The sequence below is a fragment of the Strigops habroptila genome, chromosome 4 (assembly GCF_004027225.2).
Source record: "Strigops habroptila isolate Jane chromosome 4, bStrHab1.2.pri, whole genome shotgun sequence".
NCBI classification, from domain to species: domain Eukaryota; kingdom Metazoa; phylum Chordata; class Aves; order Psittaciformes; family Psittacidae; genus Strigops; species Strigops habroptila.
Window position 1 is genome coordinate 53253407 of NC_046358.1, and position 27649 is coordinate 53281055.

General features: G+C 39.5%; 1 protein-coding gene across 1 annotated transcript in view; it reads left to right on the forward strand.

The window, feature by feature from the left end:
- Positions 1–1335: 1335 nt before the first annotated feature.
- The window catches only part of ABCC8 (ATP binding cassette subfamily C member 8), a 74920-nt gene continuing 48606 nt past the window's right edge, over positions 1336–27649 (forward strand). The window contains exons 1-10 of the mRNA XM_030483801.1: positions 1336–1593; positions 2868–3009; positions 5746–5867; positions 11705–11871; positions 13877–14119; positions 14979–15167; positions 18324–18488; positions 19734–19889; positions 26459–26593; positions 27256–27418. Of these exons, the coding sequence (XP_030339661.1) occupies positions 1398–1593; positions 2868–3009; positions 5746–5867; positions 11705–11871; positions 13877–14119; positions 14979–15167; positions 18324–18488; positions 19734–19889; positions 26459–26593; positions 27256–27418 (1678 nt within the window). The 5' untranslated portion in view covers positions 1336–1397. The remainder of the gene's footprint in view (positions 1594–2867; positions 3010–5745; positions 5868–11704; positions 11872–13876; positions 14120–14978; positions 15168–18323; positions 18489–19733; positions 19890–26458; positions 26594–27255; positions 27419–27649) is intronic.

A 27649-nucleotide genomic window follows, 5' to 3' on the forward strand; every position in this document is an offset into this window, starting at 1 on the left:
TGGGGCCATTTACCTTAGAGGCATTTAGCCAACTTGTAGCTTTTGTGTTTTGAAGAGTTAAACCTGAATATGTGGGCATTATCTGTTTGTATTTCTGTTTGTAGGATGTGGCAAGTTGTATTAAATACTCAGTTAAGCAATGGATGACCATAACTGGGAATGTAAGGAGCTCCGAGGTGAAGGATTTCGTTAGAAATCTTCACGTTGGGTATTTTGTGGCTACACACCAGAGGTATTTGAATCCCAGCATTTGATTCAAACTGTGCTTGGAAGTGTAAGCCACGTGCAGACTTTTGATGCACATCATGTTTTATGTTCCAGTATATATTCCTCCCCCCCCCCCCCCCCCCCCCCCCCCAGCATGGAGGTATTTGATCAGAGTTTTTGTCTGGCTTTGGCTCAGGTGAGCCTAACTTCCCACAGACTGCAACAGTCTTGGAGGAAGGGGGGAATGTTAGGCTTGAACTCATTTTAGGGGTAGAAGAAGGTAAAGCAAGAACGTAGTGGCTGTTCAGGACATGATGCTGACGACAGGGTACAGCTGTTTACACAATTTCATCTAATAGCATCTCCATTGTAGTAGAGAAAAAAGCGGAAAGCTCACAAGGTTAAGAAAACATACTTCCTGTAGACTACAGTTCCTCTGTCATCACTCATTTAAGACCTTTTTTTTTAATGTTCTATATTACTAACAATGCATAAAATGCTGATTACTGAGACCCAAGAAACCTGGAACAGTGAATCATAGTATCATATAACACCAGGTTGGAAGGGACCTCAGGGATCATCTGGTCCAACCTTTCTAGGCAATGCATGACCTAGGCTAGATGGTCCAGCACCCTGAATGTGAAAAGCATCCAGTGCTGGGGAGTCTACCACTTCTCTGAGGAGATTATTCCAATGCCTTATTGTTCTCATGGAGAAAAACTTTCCTCTTCTGTCCAGTCAGGATCTCCCCAGGCGTAACTTGTGCCCATTACCCCTCATCTTTTCTATGTGACTCCTTGTAAAAAGGGAGTCTTCGTCTTCTTCACAGCCACCCTTTAACTACGGGACCACGTTTGGTGTTGCTCTAAGGTACCCGAGGGCTGTTGCGGTGCTGTCGCACGCCTCTCTAGCCGCCCCAGCCCAGGGACGCGCCTTCCCGCTGTACCGCACTCCATCTTTGCCGGACCCCCCAAGGCCTCTCGGCTCCGGCCGAGCAGCGGCCAGTCGCGGTGGTACCGTTCGCGGCCGGCCGGGGGCTGAGGCGGGCGGGCGGGCGGGCCGACCGATAGGGCGGGGCGGCGGGCGGGGCGGGCCGGGCCGCGGGGGCAGCACGGGGCCGGTCGGCGGCCGCCGGTCGCCTCAGGTGCGGGCAGAGGCAACGCCGCGCGGCTCGCGCCGGGCGCACCTGGATGTGCGCGGAGGCGGAGGCGGCGCCGGGCTGCGCGCGGGGTCCCGCCATGGCCCTGGCTTTCTGCGGCGATGAGGACAACTCCACCGCCTACAACGTGGACCACGGCGTGCTCAACAACGGCTGCTTCGTGGACGCGCTCAATGTGGTGCCGCACGTCTTCCTGCTCTTCATCACCTTCCCCATCCTCTTCATCGGTGAGTGCCTGTGGGGCTCCCTTGCCCTGCCCGCTTGTGCCTTGTCTTCTGCCCCCCTCCCCCCCGTCTTGCCTTGTAGTGTCCCCCGTCCCCCGCTTTGTCTTGCCGTGCGTTTCCCTCCGCCGGTTTGCTGTGTGCGGTATCCCCCGCTCGTCGGGCCTTGCCCCTCTGTGTGTGCCCCGGCCCGGCCTTGACCCCGGTGCCGCGGTGGTGCCGGGAGGCTGGAGGCAGCGAAGGGCGGTCGGCCGCGGTGCGAGCTCCGGGCGGTCCCGCCTCCCCCAGGCTGCCGGCCGCGCTGCCCCCGCTCCTGGCGGCGGTGCCCGGGGCTCCCCGAGGTGACACCGAGGAGGGAGGGATGGGCGGGGGGATGCTAGGGGGAGACTGCAGGGCTGGTTTGCAGGTTTGCACTCGCAGAGCGGGAAGCCGAAATAAAGGTGCTGGTAAAAAACAGAAAACCTGGCAAATAAGTCTGTCTTTACCAAATAATACCCCCTGTCATTACTGAAGTGTTACGGCCGCTGGGCAGCCCTCCTCATTGCTGATATCGACTGGGAGGGCTGCCCGGCGGCTTAACTCTTGTTCTATCTGCAGCGGGTAGTATTTGATAACGTAAGACTGCGTTTACCAGTAGGTGGCCCGGTGGTTTAAGACATGCGGCTGTCCCTGCTCTGAGTACCATTCTCAGGCTGTCCTGTTCTCTAGGTAGCCATGGCATGAGCCGCGCGGTTTTAACGCTTCTGTCCATCATAAAAGGTCCGGTGCAGAAATAACAGCATAACTATTAAAATGGGGTCAGCTGAAGAACTGCTGTGTTTGTCTGGTTCTTCTCAGTGTGGCTAGCTTGTATCTAGATCAAGAGAATGAGCTACCTTAATTGTAAGATAAAGTGTAAATTCCTTAATTAAATGTATCGAAGAAAAAAGAAATGCCTGTATTAGAGCTTGTGCGTGTTTGTTAAAATGTTCATTTGTTGTTCATTTAAACTATTAATGTATTTGATGCATTTAATGCTTGTTATTACTTGATAGGAAGTTGCTAAAATTTAATTTTTAAGGAATTTAAGGCTGTGTCCTGTCTGCATTGCTGATTTTATTCTGCATGAAGTGAAGCAATGAGAACACAGTTCTGAAAATATTCAAATATATGCACGTTTGACCATACCGTTGCATCAGCTTTAGTACGCTAGTTGTTATATATCTGCTTCTCTGTAAGCAGGAGCTTTCTATGTCACTTGCTGTTGAGAAAACTCTTTAAAATTTTCTTTTCCTGCTTAGGATGGGGAAGTCAGAGTTCCAAAGTACATATACATCATAGCACATGGCTTCATTTTCCCGGCCACAATTTACGCTGGATACTGACTTTTATCCTCTTGTTTGTGCTGGTGTGTGAAATTGCAGAGGGCATAGTGTCTGATGGGTAAGTGTACGTCTATCTTCTCCTGGTAGTACTGTTTGAAAGGTTTCAGGGTAGGTATTTTTTTCCCTGTCTGAATTCTCATCTAGGCCATATTCTTTGTGGTTATAAACATGTAGTCTGTATTCTTGGTGATTAACCTACCGACCTTGTATCAGAAATTCCACAGGCTGTGCCAAGTTATGTACATACACGCAACTGACCTTAATAATTTTTAGTTCAGCTTAATGACACTATCTTTCCAAAGAGTAATCATAAATAAATCCTAACAATTCAAGCAGATGGTGACATTTTTGTGGTGTGTTTTGTGTCCAAGGACCTAGTCCCACAGTCATTACTCAGGCAGAACTCCCACGTGCACAGTAAGTCATACCATTCTCCTGCAAACTGAACTCTCTTCTTCATAAAAGGAGTGGATCTGATGGGCCTCATCACACCCCATAGAGTTTCTCCTGAGGTTTGTGCAGTACGTCTGATCTGTTACCTTGAGCAGAGCAGCTTGCATTATCTGAGCATGATCCATCATGTTATTCAACTTCAGATGTCTTTAAATAGTAATCTGTGGGGAAAATTTATTTTAAGTGAAACAAGTGATACAGGAGAGTGATTTATTATGAAAAAATCTGGTGTTGTATAACAATGACTGTGAACATCTTCCTCTAAAGAAAGGTTTAATTTTCAAAACTATTACGAATTTGCAACCCAAGGGTTATAAATGTGAAGCTCCTCATTAACTAGAACAAAATCTCTCTGTTTATCCATCTCTATAACAACTCTCTACCAAGCAGTGTGAAAGGCACTGCAGTATTCTGCTGTAGAAGCTGATATCATCATTATTATTATAACTCCTCTTAAACATATATAAATAGGATGTTTCTCAGTGCCAGTTATTTTAAAAAGGAATTTTTTTCATGCTTATTCAGAGTTATCAGGGTGTGGGATGCTCAGAGCAAAATCTTTTACTTCGAGTTTTCTGTCTGAATTTGCTCTCCAGCAATCTCTCTCATTATGTTTATTTGCTTTTCAACTTGACTCAGAATGCTGCTGTTTAGTAATAAGTGTCACCTGATGAGAATCAAAGCTCCTAGCTGTCCTGGGAGAGTGCCAACCCACAGTTGTGCCTCCCAAGCACTCAGGAGGCTAGAGAGTCCTCCAGTGAATAAAAGCAGATTTTGAGGCTCGTCAGTTTTTAAGACCAAAATGGATCACGTTGGTAAGTCCTTTTGACAGCAATTGGGTGCTAAAGGCTTTGGCACCTCGGCAATAGAAGCAATAGATGCAACCTGTTGGAGATAAGGTTATATAGGGGAATTCCAGCAACTTCTGTCTGTGAAATAAATAAATTTTTTTAAAAGACCTCCCACTCCTGCAGTGTTACCTGCTGATGCTTAGGCTATCTGAAGAAATCTGTATCTGCTGCTTGTTTTCGCTTGCTGAGGATTCAGCCCTGATGTACAAAATAACCTTGGCATTACTAGGAATTCGGAGACTGGAGAATCTTTACCCATTTTGCTGTACACACGTGCAACTCGCTGTTGACAAGAAGAGTCAAGTTTTTATGATACAGGTTGTTGCATGGCTCCAGCGAGCTCTGCAGAGTTCATCTCAATTTCCATGTGAGGGAGGGCTTTCCTGTCCTACAGAGGAGCCACAGAAAGTGGTCCTGCTGAGCTCCTACATATATGTTAGATATTTGGGATGTTCTGTGCTCAGACATGTGACATCCCACAATGATCTACAGCTCCCTGACAGCACAGCCCCCTCTCCAGGCTACACAAAGGTAGCTTTTGCTGCAGCAAGAACAAATCAAGAGATGCTAATCAATTTTCTGTGAGGTTTAGAGGACAAGGTGTGAATTTCCCTGAGTGTCTGTGTCCTGAAGATTTCCTCTTGCTGTCTCTCCTCTTGGAGTTGCTTGTCACACAGGAGAAATTGTACCTCTGGACAGCACAGGACACTACATTATTTTTGAGAAAGAAAGAAAAGGGGAGCGAGGAGGAAAAGATGATATGTAGGAGGAAATGGGGGGGGAAAACATGATTCTACCCACCTCTGCACAAACCAGAAACATTGTCTGGCTATTCCCATATTCCCTAAAAGCCGTAGTTGCCAGAACCACTTTTGCTACTACCTGAAGCAAAGTATCGGGAGAGTTTTGCTTATAGGACAAAATGTGAAGGGTATATGATTCTGTTGTAGGTTTTGTTTGTTGGGTTGTAGTCACTGAAAACAACTCATTGAAAGCAATTCCCATGCTGTGGTGCTGTTCCTTCTCCCAAACTGGAAAAGAAAATGAAACATTTCCATAAAATATTTCTGTAGAAAATCTTAAACTGCACTGTCTGGTATAGTTGCATCTTATATACATATCTTGATGGACAGCTCCCAAACTAGTTTAGCTTAAATTAACTTTTCTCATTTTGGAACTGTGCTGCATATCCTAATTTAAACAATGTTCTGACTGATTTTGGTAGGAAATAAGAGTACACACGTTTCATTTTCAGCAGAGGGGAGGAATTTGAAATCCATGTATGCAATTTAGGAGCATAAATCCAATTGAAAATTAGAGAACTTTATGTCCATAACTCATTCTAGAAAATCCTGCATCAGGGCTGGGTACAGGATACAGTTCATAAATTAAAAGGGAAACAGTCCTGCTGCCTTTGTGTAGTCTGGAGAGGGGGCTGTGCTGTCAGGGAGGGTTTGAGTTTAATAGATGTTCCCATTTTTCTTTTTCAGGGTTTCAGAATCGCGCCATTTACACCTGTACATGCCGGCTGGAATGGCATTCTTGGCGGCCATCACATCAGTTGTCTATTACCATAATATCGAAACATCCAATTTCCCCAAGTTGTTAATTGGTACGTCTCACAACTTACAAGACTTGGAAGTGTGGCTGTTCATGCTGTGACAGGTCATTGCAGTCCCAGTGCTAGCTTATATGGCTAAAACTACACCTATGTTCTGGTCTGCTGGTTGCCACTACCATACTTGGTTCCGAGTGTTCTTGCAACACTCCATTGTTCTCAATGCTTTTAACGTCTAATAGTACTCTGTATGGTATTTTCAGGGATCCAGTGGGCCACAGGCATCTCTAGAAAAAGTTGGAATTTTGGGGGGAAAGTAGCAGATCAAATTCTGAACTCTAAAAGCTATCCAAATCTCCCTGCTTGTCAGTATGTTGTGTTTAAGTATAATGTAAGATTGAACCCATCTTTGTGTGTGTGGTCTATTGAAATATGCAGGCAGTCAGTGACATCACTAACTTTCAGTATGACCCTGAATATATTACTTTGCTTGCTTGTTCTTGCTTCCTGTTCCTAAAACTCCCTTTGCAAACTGCTGTAAGACCTTTTGAATGGAAAATGCTATGTATAAGAACTATCAAGTATGTTATATATTTTCTGCAAGATTGTAAATAAACTGTAGCTAGGTATAGAAAATCCGTGAGTACTGACAAGTGTGTAGTTGGTGATGTGTTCTCTACTGTTTAAGTAGACTGAAGGCTGTGGATGTGTACATGTTTAGTCCTCCTGTTAGTTGTTATTTCTTTGGTGGTCCTGGCTCATCATATTTTGTTTGAGCTGCTTTTCTGTATTAATGGATCCTGCTAAGGTTTGTCTTGTGTCATTGTATCTCTGTGTATCAAAGTTCTCTTCTAGCTTTTGTCAGGTGGTAAAAAGTCAGTAACAGCTGGATTTGATATTTTTAAATATTGATATTTAAATATTGATATTTTTAAATATCAAAGATTAATTTCGAACTGCTTGTTGTGGTAAGCAAGCTTCCGCAGAAGGAGCCTATAACTCCTGTTAAAAAAAAAAAAAAAAAAAGTAATTCCACTTCAAAAACTTTAGATTTCTATCCAGGCTTGGCAACCTTTATGTCTTCCTGTTTGGGACTGCTTTTCTTCTTGTACCCTTCTTTTAAGTAGGAGGTCTTTTATAATCAGGTGGGCTCATTTAGTTACTTTTTTTAGTAAGTCAGCACAGTCTATTTAATGCCTTCTAACAGGACTAGATGTTATGTATCAAGAAAGTGTTGCTAGCCTCTTATGATCACTTTTTTTGTTGTTGTTTGGGTTTTTTTGTTTTGTTTTGCTGTTGTTATTGTGTGGGGCTTTTTTTATTTCAGGTGTATAATGCAGTAGTGCAGTGTTTAATAATTTAGTGTCACTACCACATTCCTGCTGTGAAGTCATTGAGAAAGCTAGCACAAATTTACAGCTGGTAGTTGATTACCCATTTTTGCATAATTCCTTCTCTGTAAAGATTTCCCTTTTGTGATAATTTTGTTCAGTATTTAGAGTGGTGTTGTGATAAGCTCTGGACAATACTTGAATGGTAAACAATCATACCAATTAAAACCAACACTTAAGTAAATGTTCTTGATACTGAAGTTAATAATTATTTCATTTTGCAAGAATTTCCAAGGAATAGACTCTTTTGAAAAATCTGATCTTAAAAACTAACTCTTAGGCACAAGAAGAAAATCAGACTACTGCAGTCTTTCCCACTTAATTGGTCTGATTTTCATTTTAGCCCAAAGTCTTCACAAGCTGGTGGTCTTTGATTTTTATTTTATTTTTTGCTTTCTTTGTCATTTGGGAGAGAACCTGAGACAGACATTTCTGGAAGTTTCTATCCTTTATTCTTGACAGCACAGTCTTATCTAACGGTGAGGACCAGACTCAGAGTCATCTTTCAGTGTTAATTGCAGCTACTCTGTGTTGACATCTTGGAACAGGCGATGATAACTTTATGCAAATTAGCCCAGTATGAGATAGTTACATTATACCTATACTCAGTTATCAACCCACTAGAGTGAGGTGTGGCTAGGAAGTAGCTTTCTTTTAGAGCCCAATACAAATGAGGTGAAGTGGAACCAGAAAGAAAAGCTTAAGTTAGTGATAAACTTCTTGCTGAATGTATGGCAAAGGAAACCAAAAGAAGGTTCTTCATTAGTAAAATGTTGTAGAGGAGATCTAATATTATACACATAGAGAGTAAATGACCTGATGTGGCATCTTCTGCTGCTTCTGACCATCACTGTAATTCTGCCTAACTGCAGGGCATCGTCTGCCTCAGCTGCAGGATCAATGCCTACACTTCTGAAGAGTTGGTAGCTGTATAAAGTGAAGGCTGACAGACCCTTAGCCAAGAAGTTGCTAAATTCAGTGGGGAAATTTTCACTGATGCACTGCAGGAAATTGTGAAAGGTCTGTTCAGTAATTCTGAGCAGGATAAATTTTTCCAATCCTATGAAACTTTTGAGATGGCTTCTTTTTTTAAATCTCTCTCATTCTGTACCTTAAAGAAGCTAAGTCCATTTGTGGCCCATCATAAACAGTCAAAAGGCAGATTCCATAACAGACCTGGGGATTAGCACATTCCCTTGGGGTATGCAGGATAAGGATGCAAAGTTCCTGTACTGATCTTATCTTACCTTTCAGCTTTATGCCCAGGCTGTTGGCTATTTTGAAGTAGTCATTCATAATATCTCTTATAAAAAAAAGTTGACTTGGTTTGGAATATTTATTCTCTGAACTAATGATAGAGGCCAGGGTGCCAGTTGAGTGTCTAGACTATTGGAACATTTTGATCTGGTCTGAATCTGTTTTTCTCTGTATTTTTTTTGTCCAGTAATTATATTTCAGCAAACATAGCTTTTCCAGTGTAGTGCCATTTACCAGGGGACTCTCGTAATTATGCTAATTTTGGTGCTCCTTGCATCCATTCTGCAACACTGTGCGTAACAGTAGTATGGTTTAGCAGGACATATTTTAGAACAGGTTTCATACTGAATTGGAAAATCTGCTAGCCTCTCGATGTTCAAAATATGTAATTGAATTATAGCATCCGATTGCACTATTTTTAAAGTTAATTTGTTTTATAGATAAAAAAGTCAGAAATTAAATGGTAGGAGAAAATTATGAAATTATAATAGGACTTTAAGTTTTTAATCTGAAAGGGTTAGTAGTATGGGAACACATGAATTTTAATTAAAAAAATTGTCTTTTTAACCAATTGTAATTATATGACTGCCTTACCATTCTTGACAGTAATATAGTTTTCTAATTTAACTTGCTTGTACCTTGATGTTGTAGTTAATTTCCTTGGAATTAGTTTATTGTATAAAATGGAACTTCCTGTTATCCTATAAATAAAGTGCTTATTGCTTAGTACGCAAAATTTTTCTCCAGTCAGACACAGGTTAGTTACTGAATCCCATCCAGTTAAGTGCATGTTTTTTCAGCTAAATCCAATAAGGTTGTAGAACAGTTTGATGTCCCTGTTGCTTCATTTTCAGTGGTCTGGCCCCAGCAAGAGTCTGCACTCTGGTGTTGTGGATTGAGGTAGTTTACATAGCCCAAGAAAAAGTGAGGTCCTTTAGGCATCTAGAATAGATGTAAAGCAGTCAAATACCTGAAAGCATGCCTCTCTGGTCTGATCACTAGGCAGTTCTCGGTGATAATTTCTAGAAACTGTCAGCCAATATGCACTCACAAGCCAGAAGATGAAAAAACAGTTTGAAAGAAAAAGCCATAACTGTATTTTCCAAGGAGCCTCATCTTGAGTGGCCTGTGAACATCTGTCAGGTGAGATTATATACACTTTTATTCAAAAGTGAGACACTAAGTAAGTTCAAATGCTTCTAGGAGGTATGACAGTGGGAGGTCAGTTGTCACCTCAGAATGTTGTGTTTGGCACTTTCTAATACTTCTTAGGTAAAGATAAATTAATGTTCTTATAACAGTAATTAAAAAAGTGATAGAAACCCTCATTTAAATTCTAAATAGAAGAATGGCTCTGCTAGTTCTTGTTTCTCATTCCAAGAGCAGTACATAGTTACCAGTTGGGTTGGTTGGTTTTTTTAGGTGTTCTGTGCTGGTGCAGGTTTTCAACATGAAATGTTTGTGTAAATCCTCTACTCTGAGAAGGATGCATTCTCAGCCTGTTGTAAGAAGTGAGACAAAACACAAGGATTAACAGATAAAGGTGGGTAGGAGTAGAACAATATGGCATGTATTCTTGGATGAATTGAGATTTTATAGTCAGGCATATCTCAAATAGGAAGGAATAGTGCCTCAAAAGTAGGAAACAACCTGAAGCAGGATGAGGAGATTAGCTTTGATACAGTATAAACTGGGAACATGGTAGGAAGCCTCACATAAGAAGGCTATTATAAGAGCGATTCAGTAAGAATGTCTTAAATCCTCTCTGCAACTACTTCAGCCACTAAAACACAGTGCTGAAATACCTGATCTCTTAGTGCTTTCTTTACAAACCGACCTATTAATTTTAGAGGAAAATAGATCTCTTGGCAAATGTCCTCATGCTTAGTAGTGCTGTACTGTTCCATTTACTGTCCTCATTTAAATGAGAGTTTTGAAACTGATTTCCATAGAAGCAGGATGGGCAGCCCCAAATCCTATAGACTCTCCGTGTTAAATTTAGTTTTACTTGGAAAGGGTAGCCCCATAGGACATCACCACAGGGCTCTCTAGGGTGCCTCAGGGTAACCAGAATGCCACAAATTCTTTGAAATTTGTGCAAGTTCATGACGATTATTCCTATTTGTAAGTTAGAGTTACGGTTGCTAATGTCATGATTGGAGGCTTTCTCTGGTGTTGCAGCAAGACACTCAGAAAGCATATCCATGTTTTTCTTGGCAGTTAGAGCACCTTCCAGCTGTTGCACCATGGCAGATACAGCAGCAATGAAGGAGTCATGTAAAAGAACATAACCCTAGAAGGTATTCCCTTAAGAATGGGGAATAGGAACTGGCTCGGGGTGTGGTGAATGGCATGGAGTATGTTTCCAAATCACCAGAGCTTACTGCAGGGATGATTTATCTGTAACTGACAGTAGCATGAGCACTTTTAAGCAAGAAGTTCAGTAGAACTCTAAATAAATTAAAATTGTATTCTACAAATGCCAGACCATCCTTCCTTGATGTGCTTATGTATGTACATTATAAATTACATATATGGAATTTGCATTGAAAAATGGAGCAACAGAGTTTGGAGAAAATCATAGAATGGTCTGGGTTGGAAAGGACTTAAGATCATCCGGTTCCAACCCCCCTGCCATGGGCAGGGACGCCTCACATTAGGCCATGTCACCCAAGGCTCTGTCCAACCTGGCCTTGAACACTGCTGGAGATGGAGCATTTACCACTTCTTTGGGCAACCTGTGCTAGTGCCTCACCACCCTCACAGTGAAGAACTTCTTCCGTATATCTAACCTAAATCTTCCCTGTTTAAGTTTGAACCCATTACCCCATGAATATTTTAATATCTGTTCCTGCATACATCCCAGAGATCTGAAGGAGAAATTAAATTAATTTTCTTCTAGCCGCATTCAGAGCAGTCTTGTAGTATCAACCAAATTTGAAGAGCATCATTCATAGCCACCTTCACTTGTGGGAAAACTCGCTCCCTTGAACTCATAATGTGAATGCATGGTTACAACAGATGGAAATTTCCTTCAGCAGACTTCACTCTGTGAAACTTTCCAAATATCACTAAATCTAATAGGAAAGGAATTCCTGTTTGAATTAATAAAACCACTCTCTGGTTTTATATATATACTTGTTGCATTCTTTCTGAATGAATATTGAATGAATATTTAATACTATTATTGTATATTTTTGCAACTGTTGAGCTGATTAACTTTTTTTTTTTTTTCCCCTACAGCATTGCTGTTCTACTGGACTTTAGCTTTCATAACTAAAACCATCAAATTTGTAAAGTTCTGTGATAATGGGGTTGGATTTTCTCAGCTTCGATTTTGCCTCACAGGACTCCTGGTTGTTTTATATGGAATGCTACTAGCTGTAGAAATCAATGTCATCAGGGTGAGGGTAAGTTAGCATCATAAAAGTCTCCGTATGTGTGTTTTTTTATTTTGTTTTGGTTTTATTCCCCTTGCTGGGTACTTTGTGTGAAATGCATTTCTAAAGGAGAAAGAAAAATCCACTTAGAAATATATTTGAGAATCAAAGTTAACCCAATTCTATTAGGCCAGATGAATCTGTAATTTTAAAAATGACAGATTCCATTGTAGTTAAATGAAGATGAATTTCATCTGCTCAAGTTTGTTTTAAAAATGTCCATTATGATTTGCAGTTTCAGTGATCAGAAACAAGTATTTCTGATAAGGAAAGACTGGGTGAAAGGGGTTGTCTGCTCTATCAAAAAATATCTTAGACATGCAAATAACATCTCTCATTTTCCAGGAGACAATCACAATTGACAATATATCAATTTATGGGGGCAGCTGGGCTTGCTATCTGGCCAAAGTTCTTCCCTTCACCTGTCTGTCACTTAACTGTACGCACAAATTAAACTTACCCTCAGGAGGGAAAGAAACTTTTCCGTGTAAATTTTTTTGCTGCTTTCCTCACATTAGTGTATGAACTCTTCCCAGTAACTCGTTCAGCAGTGTGAGTTGCATCTATTATGTCTTTGTTCTTTTGTGATTTTCTTGGGTGATTTTGTGTGTCTGTATGTTGATTTGGTAACTTATGACAAGAATATGTCTAAAAGAGCCTTTTCAGTAACATTTTTGAAAGAAAGAGGAATTGAAACCTCAATTCTGGACATTCAGTATTTATATCATAAATGAAAAACAGTGGGCTGGCTTGTGGGAAAAGTGAAATTCAGTTGTGACATTGGAGAGACTTGCTCGTAAACCTCATAATAGAACTGCATAATTAAATGATATTTGATCACTGTGGAATTATAGGTCATGAAGGAGAGTGAAAAATGGCCACTGCCTATTGTAATCTTTTTTATGTTTTATTTGTTTGGTTTTAATTATTAAAGGATGTCATTGATGCATAAAATGAACTAGCCAGCAGTATGGATTTTCTCACTGCCTGCTGTTTCTATGGCAGAATTTAGAGAGCAAGGCTTGTTGCTGCAGCTGCTAAAGGAAGGGATTGGGTTGCAAGGAGGGAGAGTTGACTACTACTGGGGAGTGGGAAGGGGAAGAGAGAGGAAAAAATAAAAATCAGGGGTGAGACCTCTATGCTAGCAGAAACAGCAGATGTTGGCCTCAACCTTTTTTCTTTTGCCTTCCCCCATCTTCTTCCAGAAGACTTCTTCCAGAAGATTGACTTGTTTGACTTTAAGTCCCAACTGTACCTTCTCCCTTCCTTCTGCTGTTCCCATTGTTCCTCTATATGGCCTTTCTCTACCCCATCACCATGTTTTCTAGGATCTGTGACTTATTTTCTATCTATGATTGGAGAAAAGATAGCAGTGAAACATATCCAGAATCCTAGTTTTATCTTGACAACAGGAAATCATCAGCAGTCTGCCCTTGCTCTTTTGGCATTTAAGCCAGTGAAAACATTTGTTAGTGCCATATGCACCTCCCTAGTTCAGTGGTTTGCCAGACCCATTCAGGACAGCACAGGTAGCTCCATGTTCTGAGCTAACAAATGTGAGGCAGTATGATATGGAAGATGAATCCCTGTGGTAGCCTCAGGGCTGTGCCTAAGCTAGTATGCCTCATGTTGTGCTGTCTGGAACTAAGAGCAAGAGGCTGCGGCTGTACTGTTTGAAATGCAAGGTGAATACTTTTTTTCTACAAGTATGCCAATTTGTACCCCATAAACAAAATAATAGTCTTTAGGATGATTTATTTCTAGACTGGATGCTTCTGATTTTCCTAGTACCTGAGGAAACTGGATTGCTGTATTGGTTGAATTTGAATGTGTAAGTTCCTTGAGTACTTTTGAGAAGCCAAGATTGACTCATTGATTATCTATCTGCAATGTCCTTTTTCTCTTATCTGTTCTTTGTGAATCTGTATTTTCTATGCATTTAGTGTGATTCTTTTGGTATTTTTCTGAATTTCAGCGGTATGTTTTCTTCAAAACTCCTAAAGAAGTTAAACCTCCTGAGGATCTCCAGGACCTTGGTGTTCGATTCTTACAGCCGTTTGTGAATCTGTTATCCAAAGGAACATACTGGTGGATGAATACATTCATCAAGACCGCCCATAAAAAACCGATAGACTTGAAAACCATAGGCAAGCTTCCCATTGCTATGAGAGCTCTGACCAATTACATTCGCCTTAACGAGGCCTTTGAAGCACAGAAGGTATGCAAAGCATGGAATTGTGTCCATCTTATCAGTCAGTGCTTGCATCTTTCATGACTTTCTATGCTGTAAGAATGGTATAAAATTATATTAGCAGATATGAGGCAAATGAAATATCCATTAGCATAGCTCTCTACATACAAAGAGGTCACATACTCAGTTGTAGCTTGTACAGATAATGAAATTTCTCTATCTAAATATGCATATCAAACACATTACTGGTTAAATGCATGTAAAATCCATATGGCCTCTATTTTTCTGTGGCAAGTAATTATGGACTGTATTTACTGAACTCCATTATAGTTCCTAGGAAGACCCTGGAATCATTCAATTACAGAGTCAATATTAATGAGGCCCCACAGGAATTTTTCTTTTCCAATGTTATTTCAGTTGCAGTTTGTCTGTAGGAGAATTCAGGGCTGAAACTACCTCAGCTCAGATGCACTTTGACTCCCTGATGGGAGCTGAGTATATTCAGGATTTTAAGAGAAGTCTTTTTTATCCTGTCTGAAAAGAGTGTAGGTTTCCAGTCTCTGTTCACAGGAAAACAAAACCTGTCAGTTGTCTCTTTTTTCTTTCTCCCCCAGCAAGCCACAAACACCACACTTTTTTGATCCCTTTTAAGGGTAGGAAAGAAATCATAGTTCTTTTTGTAGATCAGAATAATGCTTTGTTCTGCCTCTGTAAAAACAAATGAAACAATAGTTGTGGTTCCTGTGCTTTTCTAGCTCCAAGATTGCAACCAGTTGTCAATGAATTAAAGCAGGGATAAAAATACCAGTAATTGTCAGACCTGAGGTTAATATAACATAATCCTTTCTTTTTTTGTTTTGTTTTGTTCTATTTTTATTCTGAACAGAACAAAAGAACATCATCTCCACAAGGATCCAGATCAATTTGGCGTGCTCTCTGCTGTGCTTTTGGAAGACCCTTACTTCTCAGTAGCACATTCCGTATTCTGGCTGACTTGCTTGGATTTGCTGGTCCACTCTGCATCTCTGGGATTGTTTACAATGTTGGAAAAGGAAATAACACCATCCGCCCACAGGTACTGTTAAAATGTCATAAAATAGAGTCAAAGAAGTAACGTTACGACTATTATTTAGCCTCAGTAAAGAAAGTGACTCTACACTGTATTTGTGAATGCTAGAAATGATAGTATGTATGTAGTGCCTATTACTGCTTTTATACCCTGATGGGGGCCAAATATGTTACCCCAGCATCTAGTCAAGCTTGCATTCTGGAAAATAACCTCATTCAAGATAATGGTGAAGCACATCCAGAATCCCACTAGAATCATAAGGATTTTAGGTAGAGTGTTGAGTAGCAATTGAATCAAGTATGTGACTAAGTGCTTTTCAGAAAGGAAAAAGTATCTTTTTCATAGGCTTGGCTTTTCATTTCCAAAAATGAGTGTTGTCTAAGAGAATTAAAGCAGGTTTTTTTCATCACAATAAAATGCCAAGAAATTCAACTGTGATGAAGAATTTCCTCTAGTGCCTTTGGGGAGATTGGTTTTGAAAGATCAACTGAAACATATTTTTAAAGGATGCTACTTAAATGAATGTTTCCCAAAAAGAAACAGACATATTTCTTGATTAACTTGGGGGGGGGGGGGGGCGGGGGGGGAACAACTCAGGAAGCACCTTTTCAGTATAATGTATATATAACTCGGGCTGGATTTCTATGAGAAAGATCAGTTTATTTCTGCAGCTCGCTTACTGTTTGATATAGGACTTTATTTCCTAAGTCTGTTGACACTAATGGAAATATACCCATTCATTCAAGTACACTTTGGATTAGGTCCACTGTAAATATTGAAATACATCAGATGCATTGCAGAAAATTTGAGAAAGGCCTCAGGCTAAAATTAATTGTTTATCCATTCTACAATCCTTATCCTAATATTTGGAAACTTTAATATAGCAAGTAGATTCAATGGAAACCATTTAAAGCAGGAAATGAAAAAATTAAGACTATAGGACTATGTTGCAGCAAAGTACTGTGGAAGCTTTTGAGCTCTGCTTCTTGATAATTTGTTTGGAACACTGTTTCAGCTGAAATAAGACCAAATCACAATTTATGGATTATCCTATTTAATTTTCCTATTAAAGTGTTAGCTAGTGCTTCTGTGTGAAAAAAGCTCAGGTGTGGTCCAGATAGGCCCTAAACAGGAGCCTCATCCAGCCTTGACATCCTCTCTGTCTAGCTAAATGGTAGCCTCATTGTTGCCATTTACACTGTTTGGGGATCACCTAAGAGCAATGTGATGGTGATAGACCATGACTGATATTTAAGGGTGTATTTTACCTTTAGTGAAATGTCTCCAAGAGGCTTTTCCCTCTGTTTTGACCTGGTTTATACACATTTTTGTTTTGTTTTTCTGTTAAGAGGCTAATCGCCTTTACATTTAAAAATTGCTTTTGCTGGATTAGATGAACTATCTTTCTGAGATGTATGAAAGCTTCCTGCTCAAACCATCTGTAAACAGACTGGGGTGTTCAGGAAGACTCACACATTTATGCATATACCTAGCCAACTGGGTCTACTTCAGAAAAAAATACATCAGTTCTACTGCTAGGTATGTTATATCCTTACTTGTAATAAGTCAAAAAAGGACAACCTTGCCTTATTCATTGTTTGCTCTTGAGAGCTACAGAGAGCATGTAGCACACCTCCTGGGAGGTGTGAGAAACAAACCTTCTAAAACAGTCTTAAAAAGGCAAAGATAAGTTGGAGGAAAACATTGTGTCTGATGTGCTGGTGAGGGCATTGGAAAGTATTGCCATACAGTGGGACAGAGTCTGACTAGCAAAGTAAGCTGTGAGCACAGCAGAGTGTCTTTTACCCGTCCCTTAATGTGACATTTTTTTTGTTTTAAATACTTTAGATTGAGGAGATGTTGTAATGAGTCAACTGTATCTTTCAAACAGAAATTTTGTTTGTGAAACTAAAGGCAAAGAGTTAAATCCTAAAATATAATATTTGCTCTGTTCTTTAGACCCTCTGTGAGAGATATAAACTACCATGGAGCTGGAACTCTTGAGATTGTGTGGGTGTCATAGGCAGTATTAAGTACTTTAGTTAGTGCTGCAGTTAGAGCATGACAGCGTCTTAAATTCTGTCACACTCTTCATGTTTATTTATAACTCCAGTATCAATATTTATGGCCACCCCGTAACATTCTTATGACATGAACTTCTCTGAGTGTTAATCATTTCACACCAAAGAAGAGACTGACAGAATGATAACCTTTATATTTTGCTGGTAGCATCTTCCACATTGTGCAATGCTAGGATTAGCAGTTCCAGTATTAGGAATATCTGCTGACATGAAACATTCAAATGATATACCAAACCTACAGACTCATTATTTAAAATGGTCATAGGTCCCAGTGTAGCAAAACGCCCACTATTGATATTTAAGACTGTGTAAGCCTAAGGTCTTTAAAGTATTGAAATAGTGGCCTTTTTCTCAGCCTTTTACTGGTTAGAACCTACTGGCACTTTTAAAAAGTGGTATTGCCCTAAAGTCATCAGGAAAGTGGGACACTGAATGTCCCCAAAGCCATTTCTGAAACTAAAACATCTAATTAATTCCATCAGCTTCTCAAACAAGGTGGTTTGCCTTACATGCAAAAGGTTCTGTAGATGTTCAGTTATTTCCTTCTGTCCTTTGGGCTGACAAGTGTACTTAGACAACTATTGTAGTTTAAACACATTGATGCTCAGTGATGCTGTAAACCGTAATGGCCTGGTAATGCATCTGAGACTTGGCAAATATCTTGGTGCTTTCACCAAGTGCATGTGTTCGTGTGTGTTTGTGTATATATGTTTAAGTCCTCCTTTTCTCTTAAGTGAGTGCTAGAAGAAATAGTGTTCGTTTATCTATTAGATAATGTTTTAAAGTGAATCGACACTGCATTCTCATTGCTAGAAAAGCATGATTTGTCAAAACATGATTTTGTGGAAAATAGTATTCTTTTACATACAGTAAAAAGTGTTATTAGCTGCAATAATTAGTACTAGCCAGATGTATATGTAGGACAGCATTAAAATTATTCTGCTTCTGTTACTGCCTTTGATACAATACAGCACAATCTGTAGCAAAGTAAGAAACTGTGGTTATCTCTGCTTATTAATTATGCAAAACTTGTAATTAAATTACCATTGCACCTTATTTCTAACTTTTTTTTTTTTTGTAGACTAAAATTCTTGGTGTTTTCTTTATTTCATCTCAAGAGTTCCTGTCCAATGCTTATGTGTTGGCTGTACTCTTATTTTTTGCTCTTCTACTACAAAGGACATTTCTCCAAGCATCATACTATGTTGCTATTGAAACAGGAATCAACTTGAGAGGTGCAATACAGGTAGCCAATATATTATTAATTAACTTTTTTTCATACAATCATATGCATATTTTTAAATACAAATTATCATTATAGGAGTAAAATTCTGAAACACTCCTCTACTGATATGTATTGAATGTAACTTAGACCTGCATTGTTTCTTCTGCATCTTATTTATTTTATATAAACATTTATTTGTAATCTAATTTGTATTTCTTCTTTAAGCATAAATTTGCTGACAGTAGAACTGAATGTAACTTTTGAAAGAATTTAGGAAATTAACTACACCTCTCCCATCTCAAAGGTGCACTTTTATAACATCCTGTGCAAATAATACAGTTTTAGAATGTACTTGAAACAAAAAGATAAGTGTATTCCCAATGCATGGACTAGTGTCTTATTCCATGGTCATGCCACAAAATCTACGAGACACTGCAGAGTCTGTAATTACTGAACATAAGTAAGACTGGGAAAATGGAGCTCATAATCATTGTATAACTGAACAGCAGATCAAAGTTTTATGTAGTATACCAAGATCTGTGCCTGGAAATGAGAGAATTAAGGGTAAGATTACAGTATGATATTGTGAAGTGCACTGGCTGAAACCTACCCTCTGACAGCTTGAAAGCCAGCCTTTTAAGTTAACAGTATTTATCCACTGAACTACATAGAATCTGTGAGAGTCTGTGATGGATGAATGCTTTCAATAGCATCATAATTGTTTAATTCTCTTTTGATCTTACACTTGGAAGCACTTGTCAGTTGCCAGACTTCTGGATTCCATCCATTGGTTTTCCCTTATTAGAGTGAAGTAGAAAATCCCTAACCAAATAAAAATTTGACCCAGAGTATATAGATAAAAAAATGCATGTCTTTTATCAAGCAGAAGAGCTGCAACTAACTGAAAAATATGTGGACTACAGCAAGTGTAAAAGGGGAATTGTTGGAAAATAGTGCTACATTAATTTTGTTTTAAGAAAAGCTTTGTGTTCTCTGCACTGGATAGTACACAGAGGGCCAGATAACACCAGCAGTTAGAGCATTCAAATTGAAATTTCTAGACATCACTCTAAGCCTTCTGTGGGTGAACAATTAACACAGCTTAAAATTTTTTGTCATAATATAAAAGGCCAAACTTGAAGCTCTTCATTCAAGTTACTGGGAATGTTGCTTTCCCTCAGCATGCTGGACAACACCTTTGGTTTAGGTGGAGCTAGAAATCTTATTATATTTCTATATGCTAACACCTGTTGATCTCTCTTACAGACAAAAATATACAATAAAATTATGCAACTTTCAACTTCCAACATGTCTATGGGGGAGATGACTGCAGGTCAGATCTGCAACCTTGTTGCCATAGACGCAAATCAGCTGATGTGGTTCTTTTTCCTCTGCCCTAACCTTTGGGCTATGCCAGTACAGGTAAGGAGATGGAACATGCTTTTGTTATTAATGTGTGTCAGTCTGTGGTGGTTGATTGCTTATTAAAGAAGATAAAAAATAAATAAGATTTCAAGCTATTACCATCTAGAAACATTGTATGTAATATATTTCACATCTGTGACAGGACTGTAGGTATTTAGGATTGTATTAGGGCCTTTCCTGCTGCCAAACATGCTTTGCATTTGTAACAAGAATTTATAGAGTGCAGCAGGTTGTGTAATTCCAGAGCATTCATTTATTACATCAGGGGAATTAATTGGAATATATTGTAATCATTTGTCTCCTGAATCCTAGCAGAAGCAAGAGAAGTAGCCGTTCGTTCAAAGGTATGATAGCTTATGAATGATCCTTTGGAAATCCCTCAAAATTACTGCTGCATAACGGATGACAAATTCTAGCATATGAAATTCCACAGATGGATTTGTTATATGAAATAGTTTTGCTGCGTTATTCTCTCTGGCGTCTTTGGCCTCCTGTCTCTAAATACTACTGTTATCCCTTCAGTCCCACGTGCATAACGGAACAGATCTCTGTTCTGAGTCACACTCAATTGCCTGGTGACTCCTGGTTCCATGTGCTGTAGCCTCGTGTAATGCCCAATGAAATACAGCTGTGTCTTATCGAGTCTTTAAGATGAGGAAAGTGGACTCCTAGAAGGTACTTTCACAATTGATTTAAATTAGTCTTAAACCTGTTCCCATACTGAAATAGGAGTTCGTATGCAATGTTCGACATGGAAACATGGTATTTTTACGTCCTTTGTTGTTCCAGCTCTATAGTCTGTGCACTGTGTCACGTGAGCTTGCAGAGCTACTGAAAAACTCATCTGATTGATTAAAACTAGTCTTGTTTCAGTGAGGTCATATTCCTCTGAGTCTGTGAAGAGGTTAATCTCATTGACCGTGTGATTTAGTTTATGCTAGTAAAAGGGTAGAGCAGACACAGAGTAGTAGGAGGTCAGAGTAATCTCAGCACAGCCTTGGATCATTTTTCAAAGTTCATGCTTACTGAAATAGTGGAAAAGTGTAAATTATTTAGTTTGGAAGAGCTGGTACTTAAACAAAACTGTAGAAACCTTGTGCACTCCCGTTTAGAAATTTCCTGAGAAAGCTGCCAGTAAAGCACATGGTTTCATCTGATATTAATAGAATACCCTGCAAGTCTTTCTGCTTTCTTCCAGCTACTTGGTGTATTTTTGTCGAGAGTGCTTCAATGCTAAAAGTAAATACAAACAGAAGAGTTTAAATTCTCTCAGTATTTTCTAAAAGCATCGTTTAGCTTCAAAAACATGATGAAAACTCTATTGTGTTCATGTCACAAAGGTGGTCTGGTTCCAGCACTACACAGAGGCTGATTTGGCTGGTGTGGAAGTCAGAAAGCTGCAAGTAATCTACCCAGCAGCTTTGCATTTTGGGCTGCCTGCTCTTGCCCAAAAATTAAGTAATTTTCATGAGACTGTATGTGGACTATAACTGGCAGATCATATTTCCAGTCGGTTTCTAACATGGCTTTAGGAGTGTTGCTTATGAGTTCCTGTGTCCGTCAACATCCATACTACTGATTTTCTTCTGTAAGGTGTTGAGCATGCAAGAATATTATGTTGAAAAACTGGGGATGGGGAAGAAAAGGCAGTCATTCAGGTGAATGTTCTTCAAGGAGTAAGCCGCTGGACTGCTGGCCGTCAGCAGATATGGATTATTTTCTGACAATAAAGATACATATTAGAATTGAGTGGATTTTATAGTTGTTCCTGTCAAACCTAAGAGGTTTTCGTCAAGCTGCTACAGATCAGATGAGCAAGTCCTCCTTTCTGATAGTCTTAAAATCATTTGATTGCATGTTAAAACACATTAATTTCCTAATCTGGAAAACCCCCTGTCTTAGCTGTTTTCCTGGATTTGGTTTTTTCCTCACTGGGGAAAATACTGGGTAGGGGCCATGCAGGTCCTTCTCCATTGTCAGTGATAGTGAGTTCTTGAATATGTCTTGCATGCACTTGGATAGTCTCAATCTTGGGGAGTATTATCGGGGGGGGGGGGGGAGTTACTTTGCTCTTGAAATACCCTGGGAGCCTTCGCTTTTTTGCCATATGTGTTTGAAATATGTTATGTTGCCATATGTCTTGTAGTATCTCAGTGGTAGTGAGAGGTAGATTGCTTCCAAGACTGCAGTAGGACACAAAGGAAAAAGAAATCTGTCTGAAGCTCTGGTAAAACTCTCACTAACCCCAATGAGAATTGTGTAAAGTCTCAAATCAGGATAGTGAGCACATTAAGGTGTAACAGTCAGCAGCTTACTAACTGATGACTTCTTTTAACTGGACTTTCATGCTTAGGGTTTGCATTTACTCTACATGTGTGAGCTGTATATAACTACACCTGTTAAAATATTAAGATTTCAAGTGATTGTGGTCATATTTATACAGGTCATAGTGTGAGTGCACTCTACAGTATAAATGCATTTGTCGACTTCTTGTGCAGGAGTAACTGCATTGGGGTATAGACTAGTTTTCCTAATCTACTCTGGAGAGGCTTATATGCCAGTTAAAAACACTTTGCTTTTTAGAATTAAAAAAGGGTAATGGATATAGCAATTATCAGCAGGAATTTTTCAGAAAGAAACTTGATGCAGCATCAGGATGGTTTCTCTGAAATTATGGGGGGGGAAAAAATGAGAACCAGATAATTTTAAAGTGGGGGGGGGGGGGAAATCATGATCAAGTATGTGTTACAATAGTGATTTCTCCTTGCAAAAGAGAAGACAACTATAATGAAAAGAAACTGATATGAAATCTCATATTAAGTGTGGTTACAGGTTGGTAGTTTGTTCGTAATAATTTGGATATCAGGATACTTTTTGTCCACTTACTAGAAGTACCCTGCAATAAGAAATCAGTGATTGCGTACTGGTAAAATGATGTTGTTGAAAGAGCAATGAAGCATTAAGAAGAGTCAGCCCCTTTAATGATAATGCTTAGTCTCCAGTTATCCCTAGGCTTAGTCTCCATTGTAAATCTGTTAGTAAAACAGACTATGGAAGAGGTACTGATTTCATGTACTTTTTTTGTAAGACCACTCTGGCAGCTCAGTGTAGAGTGCTTTAGTGCAACTGAGAATTAAGCCAATTTTATTGCATAGTCTGTAACAGCATTTTGATCTAATGTGCCAAAAGTCACAGATTCATAAAGATTTCCTAACAGTCTTTTTGAAAATATGATTATATTTGCATTAAATTTCATCCTGCAATGTTTCTTAGCAGATGAGGACAGTCGGTGTCAAAACATGCTCCTGTTTTATGCATGGGGCAGGCATTGCAAGGCATAAATAAATGAATCATGTTGGTCACAAAGGTTTCTTCAGAACATGTTTCCACAACATTCATTCAATACCTCTTTTTATGAGGCAGTCAAAGCAATTACTGAATGTTCAAGAGATGGCTAATAAAAAGTTGCACAAGCTTCATTATTATTTACAACAGGTTTTTAATTGTTGTGTAGCTCTTAGCAATTAGCATTTCAGTATCTGCTGTGGATTTTTTAATAACCATTCATAACAAGTTAGGTTTTCTATACAGTCCAGATAATTTGAGCTCCATCTCTGCTCTGACTGCAGTCAGTAGGAGCTTTATCATTGCCTTGAAGTTACTGTTTGAAGGCTGTTGAAATCCATTAAAAGAGGCCCAGGGATGCCCATCATTTGAAAGATGCCTTCAGTAGGTTTGGCTCAAACCCTGGGAGCAAAATGAGGCCCTGAAAAGGCTCCCCCCCTGCTGTGCCACTGCCTCCATTTTTATAAACACCCTTGTTTGATTTCATTGTGATTATTAAAAAACCCTGTATTCTCATATCTCTGGTTCATTGGCAGGAATAGCTTACAGATGTAATGAAAGGACATTTGTCTCTTTCAAAACTGGCCTCAAAGCAGTTTCTGGCTGAAAGTATTTGCTGTCTTCAGTAAATAATCAAGACAAAATAACCAGAGCTATTGGTGACTTCTTGCTTGTGATATATATCTCTGGCAGGTAAGAGCTTTGGGATTTTGACGAAAGGCAAGGAAAGTGTTTCATTACACAGTTTTTTTAAAATGTTATCATTACCCTCTCAGAAATATTACTGAGAGCCTTCCCATCTGCGAGGTACTGTCCTCCCACAGTTCAGATATTATCCACATCCTGCGTATTCTTGTCTGTTTAGTGTGTGGTGTGATAAATATAGAATTACTTGCAATAGTGCTTAGAGATTTCAGCATTTTTCAGATAGAAGTATTCACAGTTTTTTTTTTTTGTCACATACATGATGAATATATTTTAAAAGTTTGCCCTTACTATTGCAATCTAAAGAAGATGAAAATGGGATCATTTTTAATCTATTTTTATTGCCAAGATTAACCCTTTCAATAGTTGGAGAAGCAGCTGTGAGCTATCAACTCCGTGGGGACCCAGTAGCTGGCATAGCTTTACCCTTGTCTATGTGTGAAGCTGAGACTCTTGTTTCTAGAACGAGCCAGTCCCATAAGGTACTTGGCAATCAACTGGTAGTAGGGGAAAGACATACAGCAAGCAGGGGGTCAGAGTTCCGCACTGACTTTGTATTTTTGAGCACCTCTTAACTGTGCATTGTTCAATGCTTTTCTGTATTTTGAGTCCCTAGATTGTCTGCACATGAAGAAGCAGTTGGGAATGAATAACTTGATCTCTAAAGACCAAGACCATTTCATGTTCTATGAAGGGGAGGGGAGCTCTGCCAGGGCTATCTGACAGAGGCCTTGCATGTTTTCTTTTGCTTCGTACACTCATGAATTTCCTGACTGCACGTCAAAGCAGATTGCTCACTTACTTTTCACTAAAGATTTTTAACCTACAATTTAACCTTTGCTTTTACTAGATTTGTGGCGTGTATATAATGGGACTTTCATGTTACCACGTTTTCTAAGTAAATACTGTGAGTCACATTAGTTGAGTTAATCTGCAGAGAGGCGTCAAAGGATTGTTAAGAATTAAAATAGAAATCTGTCTGTTTCTGAGTGCCTTAAATTCATGGAAGTCTGGAAACTAAGGACTCTCTTTTTCTTCATGGAAATGTCCAATTCCCATAAATATGTGTGGGAATGAGTGGGTGCATGACTACTGAGCTTCAAAATGATGGAAGGATAGTGTTTCTGTGAGGGTTATGAGAGCACGCAAATATAAAAGAGTAGTAGATAACGATTTAAGGAAACTTCACTTTTTTTTTTTTTAATTAGAGAAATGATGTATGAAATTAACTTTCTATCACCATGTCTTCTGATTAACTTGTCACCTTATACTGATAAATAATGTCAGTGCTCCAGATTGTTCAGGAGTCAGTCATTAGAATACTGGTAATTCATGCTGGTAGCTCATATATCTTGAATGGATTTATAGAGCTGCTTACAGCATCCCTTTCCATCCAGGCTGTGGCTTTGTCTCTAGATTCTTCTTTACCCAAAGACTAACTTTTGTCTTTTAAGCTATTTCTCTAACCATTTTTTTAATAGTCATTGCCAGTCTGGTACTGTGGATCCTTAAACCAGTTCCTTGCAAATTTATGTTAGAGTTCATTCGAAGTTAAGGTTCTTAGTCCTATGATTATGATGTTCCGTTATTATTTACTGATCAGCAATAATATCATGTTAACTTTTGCAAGATCAGTTGTTTTCAATAATATTTCATACTAGTTTCTATAGTAAGCAAAGAAGCATTCCTTCTTTGTGGAAGTCCCAGTGTTGTAGTCTAGTGAGTTCTTATTAAACTTGGAGATGTAATTTCTTCCCTGGTGTAAAAATGCTTAAATGTCAAAGAAAAAGAAAATTAATTTATAAGCCAAAGAAAATGCATGCTATGACATCTGGCCAATAGTGAAATATATTTAATAATGACTCTAAAGGGAATATCTCAAGGTGTTACTTAAACAAGGGAGATTTAGGTTAGATATAAGGAAGAAGTTCTTTACTGTGAGGGTGGTGAGGCACTGGAACAGGCTGCCAAGAGAAGTTGTGGATGCTCCATCCCTGGCAGTTTTCAAGGCCAGGCTGGATGGGGCCTTGGGCAACGTGGTCTAGTGGAAGGTGTTCCTGCCCATGGCAGGGGGTTGGAACTAGACAATCCTTTCCAACCCAAACCATTCTGTGATTCTGTGAAAAGAACTTTTTATTTGAAGATTGTATTTTTTTTTACAAACATTTGTTTTTAAAGTTACTTTAAATAGTGATGAGAATTACGTTATAGAAGACACACAGATCTGTACAATCTTCTTCTGTTTGTAATGGGAAGTCCATGCAACAAAAGTACATAGAATCCACAAGTTGGGGAGGAACACTAGGTGAGCTTATTTGGTCCTCTGACAGAATATCCTGACTGATCGCACCCCACTGTGCCAGTGATGCAGAACATACAATGTTTGTGGGTAGGATTAACTGCAGTGGCTGTTGGGTTTGAACCTGCTGTCCAGTTACCCTGTAATTGGTCTTTGTGGTGCATACCCAAAGTGAAGGCATCTCAAGCCTACGCTTTACTTTCTTTTCTCCCAACAGATAATTGTAGGAATTCTTCTGCTCTACTACCTTCTTGGAATCAGTGCCTTAATTGGAGCAGCAGTAATCATAGTCCTTGCACCTGTTCAGTACTTTGTAGCAACAAAACTCTCACAGGCCCAGAGAAGCACATTGGTAAGTGTCTTCAAACTCATACATTATATAAATATCACCTCTGGTAATTTTGCACTGGTCTGTGTTTGGAATTACAATCCACTTACAGATCCTTGAGCTAGTCTGAAAACTGGAAGCAGCATAACTTCCAGCCATGCTTTACTGAAAGTATAACTTTACCAGTGTATTATTGTGTCTGAACCAGCTGGCCCTGCTCAGAGTCAAGGTTTTCCCTACTACAGGATCACAGCTTCTTGCTAATGTGGTCTTGCTGCTTTGAAGCCTGGCACCGTTGTTTCCATATCATGTTGATCGGGCAGAGCAGCATGCCCGCTCATAGCTTGTCTGCGTGTTCTGATCTCCTCTGTATGTTGTCAGTGTGCCCAGAGTGCTGGGCAGCAGAAGTCATGAGAGGCTGCCTTGCAAGTGGTTGGAAAGCTACCAGAGGAGTAAAGTTTTCAGTACAAGCTATACAATTTAGGTGTGCAAACTAATGGCCTTTTCACTTGAGTCCTAGGGAAGCTCACCTTTCTGAAAACAACAAGACACCTGAATGGACAGAACTAGTAAAGTATACCTGACTGATTACAAGGGACTGCATACAATTTTTGTGTGATGCTTATGTTTAGGGGACAGGTGCTTTAATTGTAGTGTCTAAGTAAACATGTATGTAAACGTTGCAGGAGTACTCCAATGAGAGACTGAAGAAGACAAATGAGATGCTTCGAGGTATTAAACTCCTTAAACTCTATGCTTGGGAACACATCTTTCACAGCAGCGTAGAGGAAACCAGACAAAAAGAAATGACTAGCCTCAAGTCTTTTGCCCTTTATACCTCCATATCTAGTAAGTATCTTCCTTTACTCTAATCCACTGTTCAGTTACTGCATTATTAGCTACTAATGAGTTTACCATTTCTCTGTTGAGGTTGTTTCAGTTGCTTTAGGCTTGATCTGTGCTCCTTGCTTTCCAATTAGTCAAACTTTCCATTTATTTCAGTAGGATTTTGCCTGTATGGGAAATATGCCTGAAGGAGAAATTCAAGATTAATGCTTCATAGCATTAATTTTTCTGGAG